At 39.1% G+C, this 19,252-nt stretch overlaps 1 protein-coding gene across 1 annotated transcript; it reads left to right on the top strand.

The window, feature by feature from the left end:
- Positions 1 to 103: 103 nt before the first annotated feature.
- On the top strand, positions 104 to 18,786 carry LOC146556926 (sacsin-like). Its single transcript, XM_085250701.1, has 8 exons — positions 104 to 167; positions 729 to 774; positions 1,404 to 1,491; positions 4,467 to 4,578; positions 4,794 to 4,940; positions 5,030 to 6,461; positions 6,641 to 6,729; positions 6,841 to 18,786. The coding sequence occupies exons 2-8, from the start codon at positions 746 to 748 to the stop codon at positions 17,796 to 17,798; spliced, it is 12,855 nt and encodes a 4,284-aa protein (XP_085106827.1). The 5' UTR covers positions 104 to 167; positions 729 to 745; the 3' UTR covers positions 17,799 to 18,786.
- The last annotated feature ends 466 nt before the right edge of the window (positions 18,787 to 19,252 follow it).

The following is a 19,252-nucleotide window of genomic DNA, read 5'->3' as shown; positions in this document are numbered from 1 at the left end:
ATTTCGGTTTCGTTTCTAACAGAATAAGGGCGAAAATGAGACAAAACCTGAGCAGAAGTCCACGTGCCACGCTGTGATTGGCCATCAGCAGCCTTTATATAAATCAGACTGGTGTAGGATCATTACTTTAACTGGACCAGATGGGACCACTCACTTTCATAAGCGAGGTACTATGATTTTAATCTTTTAATATCATTGGTATTGCAGTTACCTACTTAGTATAATGTACTCCTTAAAGGATGTACAGATATGTACAAAGTGTGGCTCTTTAATAGTTTAATAGTTTAATTATTTATATAGCACATTTAATTACAACAGAAGCGTTGACCAAAGTGCTGTACAAGAATGCAACATACATAATAAAACAACTTAGAGTATTCATAGTTTAGTTTGCATAGTATTGCATTGTATCTAAAAACAGTGCAGCGTGTAGGCAGCTGATATTTGATTTTTTAAATTCTAGCTGATTAACAGGAAGTTGGCTGCTATTCAGCGATCGTGTATATTTCCTTCCTCTTAGAGGCCACCCAAACACATGAGATATCAATAAAAAGCCCAGAATGTCCTCTATTTAGTACATCAGGACTTAGTGGGATATCTCAAATAAGTCAAAAGATATAGACCAAAAAACAAATGTCTATTACAGAGGACATAAACGAATAGGCTGGTTCTCAAGAGGATATGTTATATGACTTTGTTCTGCTCACAATACCCTTAATTTCTTACAGGAACCAACCCTGGAACAATGAGTCTGAAAGCAAAAAAGAAAGCTCGGTGAGTTACTTTGATTTTACTTTAATGTTATGTATACAGTTCTTCCTACTGTATATAAAACAATAGGAAATACTGTTATGCACTTCCTACAGAACAGTATTTCTGTAGGAAGTACTGTACGCAAAAAATGTGTGGCTCTATAGTACTGTAGGAAGTGCTGATACATATTAATATGATTTTTGGCGCCAATGTTATTTTCTCATTTTACTTGTAGGTCAAATTATTTATTGAATTGAATTACTGCTCAGTCTGTAATTATTTGAATCACTATATGAAATGTTTTTAATAATCTTTGAGTGCACATCTTCATTCATCTCCATTTGTAACCAGTTCCCTACAATTACATACTAAATGCAAAGTTCGTATTCAACGTTTTATCATCCAAATTACATCAAGTACCTGCCCCTTTTCAATTTATTGTCCCATAAAGTATCTTCTGATTTCATCACAAGCTGTTATCTGATTTAAAGTTGAGAACTTTATGGCTAAGAATACAAGTAAAATACACAAGCTTGTTTAATATTAGCTCTTTCCTATAATCAGTGTATCAGGAGGACTCACTTTGTTTTAAATTAAATTCAAACTCGGTGCTTTTTAATTTCTCTGCTGATACTGTTGCTTTTTTATAGGACTTCTTTCGGGGCCACAGCACCGCCCTTCATTGACTACTTGAAAGATATTCTACGTCGATATCCAGATGGTGGACAAATTTTGAAGGTTGGTGTAATGTTTTGCCAAAAGTCCATTTCATCAGTTACTTCTTAAAGTACTTCATAGGGTTGCAAAAGGATTTTCAGTCCTTTAGAAATCCGGTTTCAAAACTGTCCCTTGGCTCTGATCAGTAAATGCTTTCCTAATGATTGAATTGTCTCAGTTACTCATTTTGACATTTTGTACCTTGCTGATAAAAAAACATGAAGTCCATTTTGTAAATAACTTTTAAATAAATCATTATGTGATCATTTAAACTGTCACAAAGGAGGGTTATCTAGTCTGTGCTAACGGGCTAACTCCTTGTTATTAAAAAACACTATTTTCACAGTAAGATACACCATTGTGCACCCGGTTTCCAAAAAATAACAAGATAATGACAGCAAAAAAACACTAAGATTGTGGCCTCATAACAGACGTCAATGACTAATGTCACTGTGGTTCTGTCCAACTTTCATAGTGTGAAGAACTCATAAACTAATTTTGACCAAATTTCACACAAATGGATACGTTTTAGGAAATGATGATATTTTATATCCAAAGGGTCAAATTTCTGGTTTACAGTAACATAATATTAAAAAAAAAAACACTTTTCTGGCTATTGTTCAATACTGCAACACTAATCCTGGATGTGTACCTTGTGAGTATTGTCCGACTATTTGAACCTTTTTGCTGCTTGGATACAGTTTCTTTTTAGTAACAAATATATTTAAAACTCTTTTGGCTATCATAGCTATAAACTTGTGTGTGGAATCAGCTTTACAGGTCAAACGTGAGCACATGTAACATGTTTTTTGAGCTTCAAGATCTGTACCGCAAACAACATTCTCTATCCTAGATGCTTGACTTGGATAGGGATCAAATTAGTGGATTATTGGAAACATGGATGTAAACTGCAAACTGACTGCAAGCATTACTATAATTCTGTTTTTTCTGAGGTTTTGCACCACTTGCACCACATAAGCACCATGTACATTAGGGTTCTTCTACATACTCAGTTGCCTTTTTTGTGTGCTTTAATGTTGGAAGAAAATGTGAAAATATAATACAGTACAATTCAACACTAATAGTATACAGTTGTGTTCAGAAGTTTACATACACAGGGGCATGAATGTCAGGATAAATTTTTCTTTGAAAACTAAGAATTGTATGCCCAAGTTTGGATTTATTTTGGATTTCCCCTAATCCACCAAGGGTCAAAGATATATATTAAGTTAGCCTTCTTTATCCATCTCAAAACCGGTTTTGATGTGCGTTTAGGATCATTGTCATGTTAGAACACTCAATGGTGTTTAAATTTTAACTGTCTGACTGTTGATTGGATGTAAAGTTGAAGAAGTCAATTTTCAATATTCCATCCCCTTCGTGTAATGTACCAGTACCATAGCAAAACAGCCCCAAAGCATGAAGCTATTGACATCATGCTTGACAAACTGGCACACTGTTCTTAGGTTTGAAAGACTCAGCTTCACTGCTTTTCATTGTGGCCAAATACCAGAATCTTTGTTTTCGTCTGACTATAAAACTTTTCTCCTGAATGTATTTGGCTTGTCCTTGTGGGAAGCTGCAAATTTTAGTTGAGCAGAAGGTGCCAATTTTGGAGCAGGTGCTTTTTTTCTTTGTTAGCACCGTCTAAGTCCAGGGCGAGGCAGAAATGGGTCTTTGGGTCTTCTCACAGACCAAGGTCTGTAAGAAATAAATGTAAATCCTGTAAACTTTCAGTTATAGCCAGTCATGATTTAATAATGATGATAAGAATTTAATAGGCCTTGGCATTGTAAAAGACACTGTAGAACCTTCAGTAGCACTTAAAAGATTTAAGTTACTGTATGTATATAATATATATATTATATGTTATATTTTGGCCTTCTGTGGATTAGAGAAAATCTAAAATAAATTCAACCTTGTGCATCCAATTCTTGTTTTTTAAATAATTCAAAATATATGATGTTACAGTAGGAAACCTAAATGGCTAATTAAAGCAGGGCTAGATCCCATTTAAACGAGTCACGTTCAGGGTTTAGTATGCTGGTTCACAGGAGAGATGGGACGCTTCTTGGAACAAAACCATTGTTCACATCACCTCTCCTGCTAAAGTAAGGAAAAATTGCTTGTAGGGGTGCGGCTATCAATTATTTTAGGGATCAAGTAATCTATCGATTATTCAATTGATTATTCGAGTAATTGATAAGAAATACTTTTGTCTTATTAATGAGCAATAATAAATAATCAAAAGAGAAAGAACCAGCAGTGCATTGGTTTCAATTTTACATACTGCAATGTTTTAAAGTTTAACTGCATACAAGATCTGTAAAAAATAAATAAATAAAATAAAATCTATATTGAAATTTTAGCTTTTAAAGAAAACAGTTTCTTAAATGCAAAAGATATATAAAAATCTCAAATCTCAATCACAAAGTAAACTAAGGAATAAAAATGTACCTTTACTCTGTCTTGTTGGAAGATTTTCTGACATTATTAAAGGGTAAGTTTAAAAACCCTCAGGTCAGGTACACCCCATCTCCCCCTTTAGCCTCACCCCTGTTTGCTGAAGGTATCGCTTTTATGAAATTAAATCATGATTTTACCAGTCTGGTGTCAGACTAAACTCCCAGGAGCTTTTTTCCAGTAAAGGTTTTAATGGTAATTACATGAACAGCCCTGCTGTTTTGGACGCTCATCCTGACCTCACCGTTCTTGGTAATGGCTCTGACTCTTTGCTCTGTGTAAACAGACTCTGGCTCCACATTAAACTGTGCCAACATCAACATCACTGCTGCTATTGTGTTATCAGTGTTTTTGAAAAGCTAGCATTTACGTTGTTTTGGAAAATGAGCGCGCTACAGAGCCTTGCGTTAAACACAGCATAGAAGAATTTGTGTCGAATGTTTTTTAGAATTAAATTACTTGATGAATTTTTGCAGCCCTACTAGCTTCCATTGGCTGTCTAATGTTAATAGTTGGTTTTGTTGGTCAATCAGGAACTGATTCAAAATGCAGATGATGCTCAAGCCACAAAAGTGGTTTTCATCCATGATGAGCGAAGCTATGGGACTGAAAGCCTTTGGACTGAAGAACTGGGAAAATTTCAAGGTATTGATTGATTAACAATAAATAAAAAACCTTTTCTATAAAACATATGTTTCTAACGTTTCTTTTACTTTTACATGAAAAAATGTTAAAAAGAACAAAAATAGACAATAAGGAAAATAGATTGTTGGGGGGGGGGATAACTCTTTTTTTCAGTCTTTCTTTTTCTTTTTTTATGTATTATCACCAATCCATGAGAATGTTTTATTTTTACGAAGGTCCTGCTCTCTATGCCTACAACAATGCCGCATTCACTGAGGACGACTGGGGAGGAATTCAGATGGCTGGAAGGAGTGTCAAGCGTGACGACCCGAACAAAGTCGGGAGGTTTGGAATCGGCTTCAACTCTGTTTACCACATAACAGGTGAAACTATGTATAGTTATCACACTTGATAAGAGTAATGTTTTTTTAAATAAACAATTGACAGTAGCATATCTTTACTTTGTTCATAGATGTTCCAAGTATATTCAGTTCAGGCCACCTTGGCATGATGGATCCCCAAGAAAAAGTATTTGGAGAGAGAAATGGAGGGTTTTGGTGGTCTTTGGATGATGCTGAAGACCAAGAAGTTCTGCTGAATATGCGTGATCAGTTTCAACCATTTAGAGATATAGTCTCACATGTGTGTGACCATGGATGGTCAAAAGTTGTCATGGAGGATCAGCACTTCAATGGGACAATTTTTAGATTTCCTTTACGCAATGAAGCATCAGAGATTTCTGATAATCTGTATGACTCAGATAAAGTGGTTGAGCTTTTTGATAGCTTCATTGCAGATGCAGATTTGAGCCTCCTCTTCTTGAAAAATGTCACCTCCGTGTCCTTGTTACATATTAGTGAAGATGGAGCTGTTAACACCAGACTTGAAGTGAAATCTTCAGTCCCCACAGATGATGTTTTAGAGCCAGAAGAGGAGTCAATCACTGAGGGTCTAACAAGGTTCAAAGTTATAACTGTGAGTTCAAAAGACCAAAAAGAGACAAAGTGGCTTCTGACAACATGTACCATGAAAGAGGGCGTTGCAGAAGATCTTGATTTGCTTACAAAGAAGTTGAGCTTTTTACCTCAAGTTGACCTGGCATTCCCCTGTGGTGAGAAGAGAGACTGTAGCCAGAGCAGACTGAGCTGCTTTCTCCCCCTTCCAAACAATGAATCCAATAAGACAGGACTCCCAGTTTATGTCAATGCATGCTTTGGCCTCACAGACAATAGAAGACACATCAAATGGCAAGAGGAAGACCAGAGACATGATGAACATGCTTTGTGGAATGAAATGCTGATGAAGAAGGTGTTTCCACAAGCATACATCAAGATCATTCAAGATGCCATTAAACTTGCCCAAAAATCTATCCTCCCTGTTTCCTCTGTGTACAATCTGTGGCCAGATCTCACTCAGATACAACACAAAGAAAAATGGCATGCTCTCACTCTGGATGTTTTTCATCACTTATTCAGACAGAACGTGGCCATCCTCTCTCTTGCTAAAGATGAAAGACAGTTTATCTCTCCATCAGAAGCTGTTTTCCCCTGCAATGGCCCAACAAGCACCAACATATTGTCTGCCATTAAAAGGGCTTTAGTGTCATGTGGAGAAAATCTTGTCACTTTACCAGCTAGTGTTGCAAGGGCTATAAATGAGGCCTACCCAAACCCTACTACCCTAAAACATGTGACTCCAGCATTCCTCAGGGCCATTCTCCACAGGACCGGTGTGGATAACATCACTAAAGATGACAAACTCAGTCTTTTGGAGTACATTTTAGGGGATGAACAATATAAAGAACTTGAGGGTCTTCAGCTCCTTCCACTCAGTGATGGCTCTTTCAGATATTTCACATACGAAGAGGAAGACACTGCTTTGATTGACAGCCATGAATGTCCAAGGTAGGGTTTCCATACATCTATCAATATTTAAAATAATGTTATATTTATCATGACTAAAGTTGCCATTTTTATGTGTTATTCACATATTGATTGTAACTGAATATTTGGAAGGTTCAGGAATATTTCTATACTGAATGAACTCCTAACAGTTTGACAGAATCCATTGCACTTTTTTATAGAGTCTTGCTGCCATTCTGTAAACCCTTCTTCATCCCACATGATCTGACTCCAGCCTGCAGTGCACATCTGAAAGAACTGGCCAGAAGAAGTAAGTGAAAGTAATTTTAAACAATGCAGAGTCATTTGTACACAGCTACACATTTTAGCACACACATTTATTCTTAACTTTAAAAAAAAATCTTTTTAATCTGCTCTTCAGATTTCTTCAAGATCACCAACATTGATGCATCCCATTTGGCTGAATATGCAAGACGATATTTGCCACCAGACTGGAAGCAGACAGGGAAGAACCTTGTTGCATGGGACAACAACAACATTCAGCATCCACCTTTAGACTGGTTCCAAGAATTCTGGAGGTTTCTCAACAGTCATTTTAATGAGTTAAGTCCTTTCACTGACATACCTCTAATACCAGTTAGTCCTCTGTCTGGCAGTCAGACTGTATCAGTAGCAAAACTAAAGCAGAACACAACCCTGATCTTTCAGAAAAGTAAACAGCTGAGTTTGCCAGACCAAATAGCTCAGCTGGTGAACAAAGTTGGTGGCACAGTGGTGAGAGGAAATGAGTGGCTCAAGCATGTAGACCTTGACTCGTATGTGCTGTGCCCATCTCCAAGGAGTGTTTTGAAGGTCCTGATGAATTTAGATTTCCAGCATCTTGTCACAGAACTCAAATCTGCCTCTTACACAGCACGAGAAGAACTGAAAGATTATCTCTCTTATCTGGATTCTCTCTCAAATACAGAGAAAGATTTTCTCTTGAGGTTGCCTTTGTTTCAAACCATGAAAGGATTCAGTGTTGCAGCTCAATCGAAACAAGCTGTGCTTCTGATCTCAGGCCTAACAGTACCAACAGAGCTCCCTATGCCTGATTCCATAATCCAGTGTTCTACTGAGACTGACCGCAGACTGTTACAGCTGCTCAAAGTTCATCTCTTGGACACCGCCGAAGCAGCCAATGTTCTTGTTGACAGCATAAGGAAAGGCGCTTGCAGCAGTGACAACACTAACAAAACAATGACTTGGATTTTACAGCATGGTAAGGTGCTTTTCTCACAAAACGAATCCCTGAAATGCAGCTGTAAGGACTTGAGCTTCATTGAGGTGAATGGACAGCTGAAAAAGGCATCTGACTTTTTTGATCCAAGAATTCAGACTTTTAAAGTCATCTTTGAGTCAGACTTCTTTCCACCGCCTTCATACACTCATTCACTGCAGCTGCTGGAAAGCTTAACAGAAATCGGATTACTGAATAAAGAGATGGATGTCTCACCTGAACATTTGCTACATGCTGCCACGCTGACTGACAAACTGTGTGTGAACTCACAAACTGAGGCTCTGAGAAGAGCTCAGGTTCTGTTGGAAATGTTGGAAAGTAATGATCTACTGACAAAGTTTTCTCACAGACAGCTTCATTGCCTCAAAATGCTAAAATGGATCCCATGTGAACAACCTGGAAGTGAGAAACAATTCAGTGATAAATCTCAGAAGTATTGTTTGTTTTGCCCAAATGAAATAAGACATTCTGTGTATAAGGACATTGTTGGACATGTAATGCCACTAACAGGGAAGCTCAGTGACAGAGTTAGCAACAGACTTGGTCTCAAAGACCTACCACCACCTGAAAAAGTGATTGAAAATCTTTCAGTCTTGAAATCAAAAGCACTGGAAATGGCTAATCCTGACACAGATGTAGACTTCAAAAGACAGCTGCACAGCATTTACAAACACATGCAAGACAATGTCTCTGTATTTGTTACAATGATGGGCAATGAGACATGCTGGCTATGGGCCCAGAACGAGTTTGTTGCACCCCAGGATCTGGTTCTTGAATACCCAAATAATCTAGATCTGAGTTCTTACATTGGGAAGGTGCCAAGTGAATTTTTGCCATACAGAACATTGTTCCAGAGGTTTGGCCTGAGAAAAGTACTTTCCAATGAAGACATTTTGGGCATTCTGTACTCCATCCAGCAAACAATTGAAGCAAGACAACCGCCATTTGCAAGTTCCTCAGAGGTCAAAGTGTCAATAGAAATTCTCAACTGGCTCTGGAAAGAGAAGAAAACAGTTCAGGATGACATCCCAGTGCCAGTCATTGCTGAGGGAGGAAAATTTACCCTTAAACCACGATCAACAGCTCTTTTCTGTGATGTAAGCAAAAATGGACTGAAAGAACTAAACTGCAGAGAAGAGGAAATTTATGTCATACATGAGGAAATCCCAAAAGCAGCGGCTGAATGGCTGGAAATTCGTTTTCTCAGTACCCACATCCTTGATCCAGAGGAGATAGGAATAGAGCAGTGTGGACAATCTGAACCAATAACAATGAGGATAAAAAACATTCTTAAAGAGTACGATGAAGACAGTGACATCTTCAAAGAGCTCATCCAGAATGCAGAGGACGCTGGGGCAGATGTTTGCAAGTTCTTGGTGGATTTCAGAGTACACAGAGATGCCCCCGAAAGCCTGATTGACCCTGACATGGCTCTTTGTCAGGGACCTTGTCTTTGGGCTTTTAATAATGAGCAGTTCACAGCCGAGGATTGGAAAAATATTGTCAGAGTTGGCTCAGCCTCAAAGGAAAACAAAGTGGAAAAAATTGGAAAGTTTGGACTTGGATTCAACACTGTGTATCATGTGACAGATGTCCCCTCCATCCTTAGTGGCAACACTCTCCTCATACTTGATCCAAATGTTACTCATCTCACAAAGCATATCAAACATAAATCAAATCCTGGACTCAAGCTGGATCTCTCTCAACAGCGACTCTTTCATTGTTTTCCTGGTCAGTTTGGATCATATGAAAACATTTTTGACTGTAATTTCACTCGAAAAAGTCCTCCTGAACCCTATCCAGGCACTCTGATCAAATTACCTTTCCGAAGTGAAGAAGAAGTTGTCAAATCAGAAATAAGCACAAATGTGTATCAAAAACCCCATATCCTTGATTTTCAACATCTCTTTTCTAAGAATTCACAAACCCATCTGCTTTTTTTAAAGAACATCATTACATTATCCCTCCAAAATATCCCACACAATGGATCAACTCCACCAACAGAAAACGAAATAGAGACCATCTTCTCTGTGTCCAAAACCACTGTGAGTGCAATGGAGATTCCTGATGACACCAGTGTGTCCAAGCAACGTCATGCTGAGAAATCACTGATGAAACTTGATGGTAAATGCAAAGGACTAATTGAATCTTGCACAGTCAGAATTATCCAAATATCCAGTCAGCAGTCTAATGAAAATGAAGTTCAGCTCTGGCTCCTGTACAACTGCTTTGGGACAGATGAGTCCTTTAAAATGGCCATTCACAAAAACAAGCAGGCCAGTTTCTCTTTGCCCATTGGAGGGATTGCTGTGCCTTTGCAAAACGATCCAGAAACTGGAAAATTCACCACATTACAAACAGAACTTGTTGGACAGGCCTTTTGCTTCCTTCCTCTTCCCATTCACACGGGTCTTCCTGTCAATGTAAATGGCACATTTGCTGTGACAAGCAACCGAAAAGGTCTGTGGGAAACTGGAGTGAAAAATGACTGGAACAAAGCTCTCCTTCAGGATCCAGTAGTGACAGCATATGTTACTGTACTCAAGGCACTAAAGAAAATGTCAGAAAATAAGCAGCTGGTGAGTTACTGTTATCACACCTTTTGGCCTGATAGAGAGAAAGTGACTGAAACTTTCAAGCCTTTAGTGGATGCACTTTACTCAACCATTGTTGACGACTCTGTTGGTCCAGAGCTCTTTAGTGATGGAGAACAATGGTTCTCAATGAACAATGCCATATTTCTACATGAGAGCATTGAAAATGATGAAAAGATTGGTGACCTTGCAGTGCAAGTTTGTCAGAAATATGCAAAAGGACCCAATCATGTTGTTCCTCTTCCACTTTGGCTGAGAAATAGCTTCAAACAGGCTGGCCTAGAAAAGGTTTTACAAAACAGGACCTGGAACTGGGAGAAGTTCTACAGAGAAGCAGTGTTCAGTAACCTAACTACAATGGACTCGAAGAGTAGAGATACCCTTGTGCTGCATGCTATTGACCTTCATATCAAAGAAATTGACAATCTGCTGCTCTGCTATCCATGCATACCCACAAAGGGTGGACAGCTCCAACATGTCAGGAAACTTGTGAATCCTACAGGGAAAGTGGCCTGTCTTTTTGAACCAAAAGAGGGACGCTTGCTTGATGGATCCGAAAATGACTACAGATCTCCAAAAAGGATTCAGCGTTTGTTGGAACTTGGTATGGCAAATGACCATCTCCCATTGGAAGACATCACAGAGAAAGCAGGCACAATTAATAAAACCTGGAGCATTGACAAAAAGAAAGCATTTGTCCACTTGAAGTGCCTTTTTGAACTGATGAAGAATCACATTTATGATGAAGGCTCTCACCACTGGAAAACACTGAGGACAACTGCATTTCTTCCAGCATATTCACCTGGTGATGCAAAAATGGAAGGAAATGTAACACTTAAAAAGCCCACTGATGTTTTTAGTGACAAATGCTCCCTTCTTGTTAACATGACACAACCAGTGCTGAATAATAGTAATTTGAAAATACACCACAGTGATCCAGTCCTAAAGATCTTGGGCGTGAACAGCACTCCGAAGCCAGAGGTGGTGCTCCAGCAGCTGCATGAAGGAAGCAAACAAGCACACTCCATTGACAGATCCATGCTTTACAAAATAGCATTTGAGTGCTATACGTGTCTGGATCAGTGGATCTGTGACTCTGGAAATACCACTTACATTTCACAACAAGCAAATTCATTTCCATTCATCCTCATTGGTGATACATTTGTGAATGTTGATCGTGTAGCTGAGAACGGGCAATTTGAAGCAAAGCCCTATCTCCATGTACTTCCAGCTGCCTTCACAAGCTTCAGGAACCTCTGGAAATGTATAGGTGTTGAAAAACAATTCACGATCACTCAGTTTCTAACTGTGTTGCAGGAATTAAAAGCTCAACATGGAAACCAGCCCCTAACAGAGAGTGATCTCTTAGTTTGCCTCACAATTTTAATCAAAGGGATATTTGAGGCCAAAGTCAAAATCACAGATGACTGTTTGATACCCAATGAGCATGGAGTTTTGCAGTTTGCTAGTGAGCTATTTTACAATGACAGCCCATGGATGCCACTCACTTCAGGTGTCACATTATGTCACGAGAATATCCCACGAGCTATGGCTCGCCACCTTGGAATCAAAACAACAAGGCATCATACTCTGGAAAACCACATAGTTGATGACATGTCACCATTTGCTTTTGACTTTGAACAGCAGGAACAGCTGACTGTTCGTATTAAAAACATAATTTCAGCCTATCCATCAAAGAAGGATATCCTTAAAGAGCTCATCCAAAATGCTGATGATGCAGAAGCAACAGAAATTCACTTCATCTGGGACAAAAGACAACATGGAAAAGAAAAAACATTTGGGAAGAAATGGAACAATCTCCAGGGTCCAGCACTTTGTGTGTTCAACAACAAAGTGTTTTCTGATGCTGACATTAAGGGAATTCAACAGCTGGGAGAGGGAGGAAAGCACAGCACCCCAGGGAAGATAGGCAAGTACGGAGTTGGATTCAACTCTGTTTACCATCTGACTGACTGCCCTTCGATCCTTACAGGAGATGAAGTACTTTGCATTTCTGACCCCAATCAAAAATACATTGAAAATCATTCAAATAACCAGCGATATGGCATTGGCTATAAACTCGCTGACACTTTCAAAGAAATGTACGTAGATGTCTACAAATCCTTTCTTCCAGACAAATTTTCTCTTAAAGACGGCACCATGTTCAGATTACCTCTGAGAATGGGTACAAATGCAAATACCTCCAAAATATCACAGCAAGGAGTCACTGACCGCGACATGAAAGAACTGTGCTCTGCCCTGTCTGAAGATCCTGAAGGACTAATTCTCTTTCTGAAAAACATCTGCAAAATCAAAGTCCATGAAATCAGTGACTATTCAGGAGGACTTAAAACCATCTTTGAGGTTGAAAAAAATCTGCCACAGAAAAGTCGGGACGAGAAAGATGCTTTTGTGAAACATCTACAAAATGCACTGCAATCAGACAAAACAGCAACACAAAAGACTTTCTATGAAACTGTGATTTCCACCTCAGATAAAAGACAAAGTAAGTGGATTGTTGCAGAACAATTTGGCTCCTTCAAAGACAGCTACGATTTAAAACTATCAGAAAAACTTCCCCAAGCATCATTAGCTGCACGTGTGAACACAAAGGGATCCAGCATCATGGATTTTAAAGGAGAAGCCTTTTGTTCACTTCCTTTGCCAGGGAAAACTGGACTGCCAGTACATGTCAATGGAAACTTTGAGGTTGATTCTGCCAGGAGAAGCCTTTGGAAAGAAGATGGGAAGAGTAAGAAATCAAACTGGAATGAGATTTTGAAACAGAACGTCATTGCTCCGCTTTATGCAGATCTCCTGCATTACATCAGGCGCAGCATTGCAGTCAAGAAAGTTTCCCTTAAATTTATTGGCTCATGTTTCAGTACAGAATACTTGTGTTTTTGGCCAACTGTGTCCAAGGATGTTTGCCCAGACTGGCATGAAATGATACATGGAGTATACAGATCACTGAAAGAAAAAGGCCTTGATGTAATCCCTGTGATGAAGAGCTCAACACGGAAAATTGCAGATAAAAAAATTAAAGAATACTCATTTGACTGGTGTAATGTCAGTGAAACAGACTCACTTGAGGACCCTTATCTGACAAACCTGACAAACTACAAGCTGATGCCCATCTTGGAAGATCTTGGAATGAAGCTGGTTCCTTATTCCACAAACATGCAGAGGATTTGGAAAAGTTTCAGATCTGCTGGGGTTGAAGTGAAAGAGGTCAGTCCCTCCTCTGTGCAGACTTTTCTACGAGCAAAACCTCTCAATGATCCAACCCAAACAGATAAGGATTTACCTTTACCCATAAGTGCCACTTTGATCAAAGATGAAACAAGATGTTCAGAGCTCTTGAGTTTTTGTTTAAAAAATTTCTCCTCAGAAAAGGTCACCCAAGACAATTCAAATTTACTTGATGGGCTTCCACTTCTTCTCACAAGAGATAAAGTATTGACAGTTTTCAACTCCCAGTCACCCAAGTGGATATCAAGATATGCAAATCTCTTCTTTGGCTGTGAGGAAACATTTGCAGACTATCAGACAAACAAAGTCCACATTAAACTTCTTCAAAGTTTAAAACTCATCCAAAAAATGACATTACCCTGCTCGGAAAAATATCTGAAACCATTAATTCAGCATCTTCTTAAGAACTGTGAAGTTGATCCACACTGTGGTCTTCATGTCCCAAATGAGAAAATGTTGGAGTGGCTGAAATCACTTTGGATGTTCATAACAAGTGAAATTAAACTACCAACATCTAGCGATGACAAGTCAAGTCTGACACTAAGTGATGTGATGAAACTCTTCAGCGACTGCTACATTTTACCTGTTGTGTGTCCAAGGTTGAACAACAAGCTCTTCCTGCAAACAATGAAACACATGTCAAGTGTTGTGTTTGCCTCACAGAAACACATATCAGGCATCCTCTTCAAACTTGGTTTTATGAGTTTTGATCATGTTTTCTTCTCTAAAATGGACCGAGAGGTACGTTCATGTCTACAGCATGAGCTTCTCGATGTAGATGATGAAAGCTCAGTGTTGGATCAAGTGTACAACATTAATCGCTCAGAGTTTTCCCACCTTTCAAATGATAATATGAAAGAGTTTCAGATGTTCCTGCAATCAGGATTATCCAAGTCCAAAGTCAGCAAAGAGTATGTGAGGAAGCTCAAATCCTTACCAATATTTGAAACAACACATGGTGAACGAGTGAGGGTTGATGGACCTAAACAGGTTTACGTTCTCAACAGCTTTTATTCAGTGAAATTTCCAGATTTGTTCAACCTGCCCAACACCGGCAGCATTTTTCTCAAGTTCAACTCTGAGAACCACACACTGTCAGAAACAGTCAACATTCAGGTCCTGGATGATTTGCAGTATTTCATGAAGTTTATACTGCCTGCTGTACACCAACTCACAGAGACACAGATTCTTCACAGCCTCAAGCTGTTGCTCTCACTACATTACTCTTCAGAGGACAAGAAAACTATCATCTCCTCACTGAAGACAGTGAAACTGATTCGTAGTTCCCAAGGTAGACTAGAGCCTGCATCATACTACTTTGATGAGAGTGTGGAGCTGTACAAACGAATGTTGCCCCACGAGAGATTTGTTCCTGAGACATTTTGGACTGAGCTGTGTGAAGGAAATGATTACCGGTACGCACCAGAAAAGGCAAAAGAGCTGGTCAGAAAACTTGGAATGAAGCATGTTGTGTCAAACGATGAAATAATAAATTTCGCGTACCAGCTGGAATCAGAAGCAAAAGGAAAAGGAAAAATTGAAGACCTGAAACTGAAATCATCATTACTTTTCAGGGAAGCCTTAAATAAAGCATGTGATGTCAAAGACAACAACAAAAGTTTGCTGGAAAGCATTGCTGACATCAAATTCATTTTTCCAGTTAATATTCGAAAAGAACTGTCCAACTACCACCAACCATTTGCTGCTGAAGGAACTACTGTTAAAATTAGAGGCTCGTTGATTGAAAAAAATCCAGGACATCAGGATTTGATTTGGACCTCAATGCCAATTATTCACTTACCATTTTATACAGCACAGAAACTTATGCAGATGATGAAAAATGCAGGAGCTCATGAAGAACCACCTCCAAACTGTGTAACCAGTAACATAAGAAACATCTGTCAGTCACCATGTGAAACTGACCAGCTGATCAAAACACGAGCTAAAGTGTTCAGAAGTTCGTACACTTACCTGCAAGCAAAAAGATTTGAAGGAAACCAGCTGGCTGGTCTTCCTGTTGTGTTGGTTGAAAAAGACACAAAACTTATGAGGCCTGATGACGTGTGTCTGTCGCTCTCCTATGATCTGGACTTCAGACCATATCTGTACAAGATTACTCCAGAAGATGCAGTGTATGCACCGTTCTTTCAGAAAATTGGTGTGAAGAACGAAGCTACTGCAGAGCAATATTGTAATGTTTTGGCAGCAGTTTACGCTGATTCCTGTGATAAACAGAAACTACATTTGAACCAGCTGATAACTGTGAAACGAGCTGTTGAGCAGTTGTTTAAGTTAATCAGTGCTCAGGGAAACCAGACGCTTCTTGAAAATGTTGAGACTCTGTATCTTCCTGCAGTAGATGGTAAATTATACCCATCATCCACACTCTGCTACAACGACACAGTGTTTGAGACCAAAAGGTTGGAAGAAGCGCTGGAGAACAAGTTCCTGCTGCTTCAGAAACTCAGTGAATGTCATTTGGGCAACGACAAATACAAGCATCATCAGCTGTTGCAACTGCTGCCTCAGAAGTTTCAGCCAAAGATGCTGTCTGAGTTCACAGAGGAAAGAGTTGTGGAATCAGAGATGCAGCTTTGTGAACTTGAGACTGGCTGTAAATTTAGTGGATGGTTTGATAAACATCTCTCCTCAGGAGCCTTTAAATATGGATTAATTTGTCTTATTAGAGAGAATTCTCAAGGCAAAATAACACAAGAGGATGCCACTAAAATGTGTGAGAAGACTTTTGGCAGTATACAAATTATCTGCTGCAAAACATTGAAAACAACACTCTGGCTCGATAAACAGCCCCTTCCCAAAACAGATGAAGAAACAGATGTATCTGTGGAACGAGGGCAACAAGGATGCACCTTTTACTTAAAGCACAATGATGACATGGCTCTCAAGGTAATAAATGAAGTCATCATGACACTGACAAAGGAGATTAATGCTCTTTTAGGGAACAGAATTGCATCGGTTCACCTTCCAGTGCTGGGACAACTCCTCATGTGTGACGATCTGCAAGATGTTCGGAAAACTCTGGCTAAAAATCAGATCCGTGACAGTGCTGAAACTGAAAGTTCCTCTTTTAGTCCAGCAGCCCCTGGGACAGAGGTTCCAGAAGAATGGCATGATTGCTTGGACATGAATGTCCTCAACAACTTTGAGGAGGGGGAATATGTTGGTTACAGCATTGATGACAAGTACATTTATGCAGTTATTGTTGAAGAACTGCCTGGTCACAATGGACGATATTCATGGAGATACAAAATAGATATTGGAGAAGATGAGCCCATTGAAGTCAGCTGTGTTGATCTGTTTCAGTTTAAACGAGAAAAGAAGGTAAAAACAGAAAGGAGGAAATGCATAGAGCCAGGACCACAGAAGAAGACGCTAAAACCAGAAGAAAACACTTGCATGGAGCTGGAACCACTGACAGGAGCTGTGCCACATTCTTCTGAATCATCAACAAATTCTTTACCGGCCTCTGTTGAGGAAGCTAAAAGGGAAATTGATAAATGTTTGGCAGAGATCTGGAGGCTTCCTGAGGAGGAGAGGCACAAAGCCATCAAGAGACTGTACCTCAGGTGGCACCCTGACAAAAATACGGATTGCCAGTCTCTCGCCAATGAGGCATTCAAATATTTACAGAATCAAATTGATGAGCTCAGCAAACCCAGAGCTGCAGGCTCGACCTTTTCAAGCAGAAACACAAATTTCAGAGGCTTCTATGAAGAGTGGAATCAGAAGGCCAGGTATCACAGAAATAGTCGAGAGAGGTTCTCTAGAGGTTATAGAGGTTTCCATTCCTACAACTTCTGGACCCATAATGAAAATGTCCCAAGGCCAGACAGAGAAGAGGCCAGGCGCTGGTGTAGACAGGCTCGCTGCGATCTCAATGCAGCTCACAAAGACACTGGTGGAGGGAGCACAGAGTGGTGTCTGTTTAAGGTCCATCAAGCAGTGGAAAAGTCTCTCATAGCAGCATGCTATAAAAGAAATGGACAACACCCCAACAGCAGCTCAATTTCAGCCACTGCTGCACAAGTTTCCTGCTATAGCCTCCAACTGAGAGATCTGCCTGAGATTGTGAAAAACCTGCAGACACTCGGAGTGGATCCCAAAAGGACTCAATATCCCAACTGCCATCCATATCCTCACATACCGAACGGACGATTCAGATCAGAGAATGAAATGCTGGCACTGAACAAGGCATCAGAGCTCCTTAATAAAATAGAAGCATATGTGAATTAAGGATTTAAGACAAGGTATTGGTCAGTGTAACTGTTTTTCTAAATGTTAAAAGGATGATTCCCACAGTGGAAAACTGAAATATTATTTAGCATCATAACCAAAAAGGAATTTAAGTTGTATTTTTTTTTTTTTTTTGAGTAATGATCACTGAATGATGTTAGTATGAAGTATAAACAACAAAGGTTTTTGTGCACTTTCATGAATATTCACCTAGGAAACATGTAATGACTGTATGACTTTGTTTTGCTTTGCTTTCGTTTTGAAGCTGCTCATTTGTGATATTGATATTATTATGTGTTTTGTTTTATTTTGAAAATGCGTATATCAAGTATTTTTTGTATGCAACTTAGTTGGGATTTTTGACTACTCTTTGGAGTAGGTCATTGGACCGCTTCATTGTTGTTTGGTAAATACCTGCTGGGAAGCAATATACTTACTGTAATATAACATTTATGAAAAGGCAAATGTGAAGACTACTTACTGATTGAAGCTGCAACTACTGTAGAAGTTCTGTCTAATGTATTTAGAGATTTTCTTACTTATTTTTCTTACATTTTAAACAGTTATTACTATTGACATCCATAACTTTTGGTGACAGAAGACACTCAGCATGTAATTTTGTTATGTTAAGTGCAAATGCAAATGAAATTGGCAGAAATCTGTCCCAACCTATTATTATCATTTAATAAAAGTTTTCTTAGGAAAGAAAAGAAATGGCAATGCCTGTCATATTTCTAAAAAGGGGTCAAGGGTTAGCTAATATTACTATAATTAAGTATAATTATATAATAAGTTTAAGATTATTACTTCATTTCATTCCTTGTTCATTTACTGTATATTCAGGAGTTCTTAAAGGAATAAAGATTACCTACTTTACACTAACTGTGTCTGCTTAATGTGATTTCACTTTTTCACTGTATCATTTAATTTTAATGTGTCAGTGGCCAGTGTGACATAAAAACTGTACCCGGTAATACCAGTAAAATCTGACAGGAAAAAATCTCTGAAGTTTGCTGACTTTGACTCTCTCCCTAAACTTCGACCACCATCTATGGCAATGTAGAATTAAGGCTACGTCCAAACGTACACGGGTTTTTTTGAAAACGGAGATTTTCCGTTTTCGTTTTAAAAAATAATCCCGTCCACACGTAAAGGCAGAAATGAAGGAAAACGCTGCTAGGAACATGCCAAAGCAGCGCACACCTTTGATGCTGCGTTTTCTCCGTTTTTCTCATCCACACGTAAACGCAAAAACGGAGTTTTCAAAAATATCCATCCTGGCCAGAGTCTTTAAAAATCTCCGTTTTCAGTGACCGAAAACGCTGTTTACGTGTGGACGAAAGGTGCAAACGCATAGAAAAATCTGCGTTTTCAAAAATACCCGGGTACGTGTGGACGTAGCCTAAGATTGCTCAAATTCAGGATTACTTGAGCTCTGCAATTCATGAGCTGCG

Source organism: Mchenga conophoros, linkage group LG16 (genome assembly GCF_057382185.1).
Source record: "Mchenga conophoros isolate Kocher_MC1m ecotype Shallow Benthic linkage group LG16, M_conophoros_male_GT1.1, whole genome shotgun sequence".
NCBI lineage: Eukaryota > Metazoa > Chordata > Actinopteri > Cichliformes > Cichlidae > Mchenga > Mchenga conophoros.
The sequence above is the reverse complement of the archived record's forward strand: the minus strand, read 5'-3'. Positions and strand labels throughout refer to the sequence as shown.

Bases quoted from the DNA above. Each gene is read 5' to 3' on its own strand.
- LOC146556926 (XM_085250701.1), top strand. From the start codon at position 746: ATGAGTCTGAAAGCAAAAAAGAAAGCTCG. The intron at 775-1,403 runs GTGAGTTACTTT...GCTTTTTTATAG, and splicing joins AAAGCAAAAAAGAAAGCTCG to GACTTCTTTCGGGGCCACAG. The intron at 1,492-4,466 runs GTTGGTGTAATG...TTGGTCAATCAG, and splicing joins ATGGTGGACAAATTTTGAAG to GAACTGATTCAAAATGCAGA.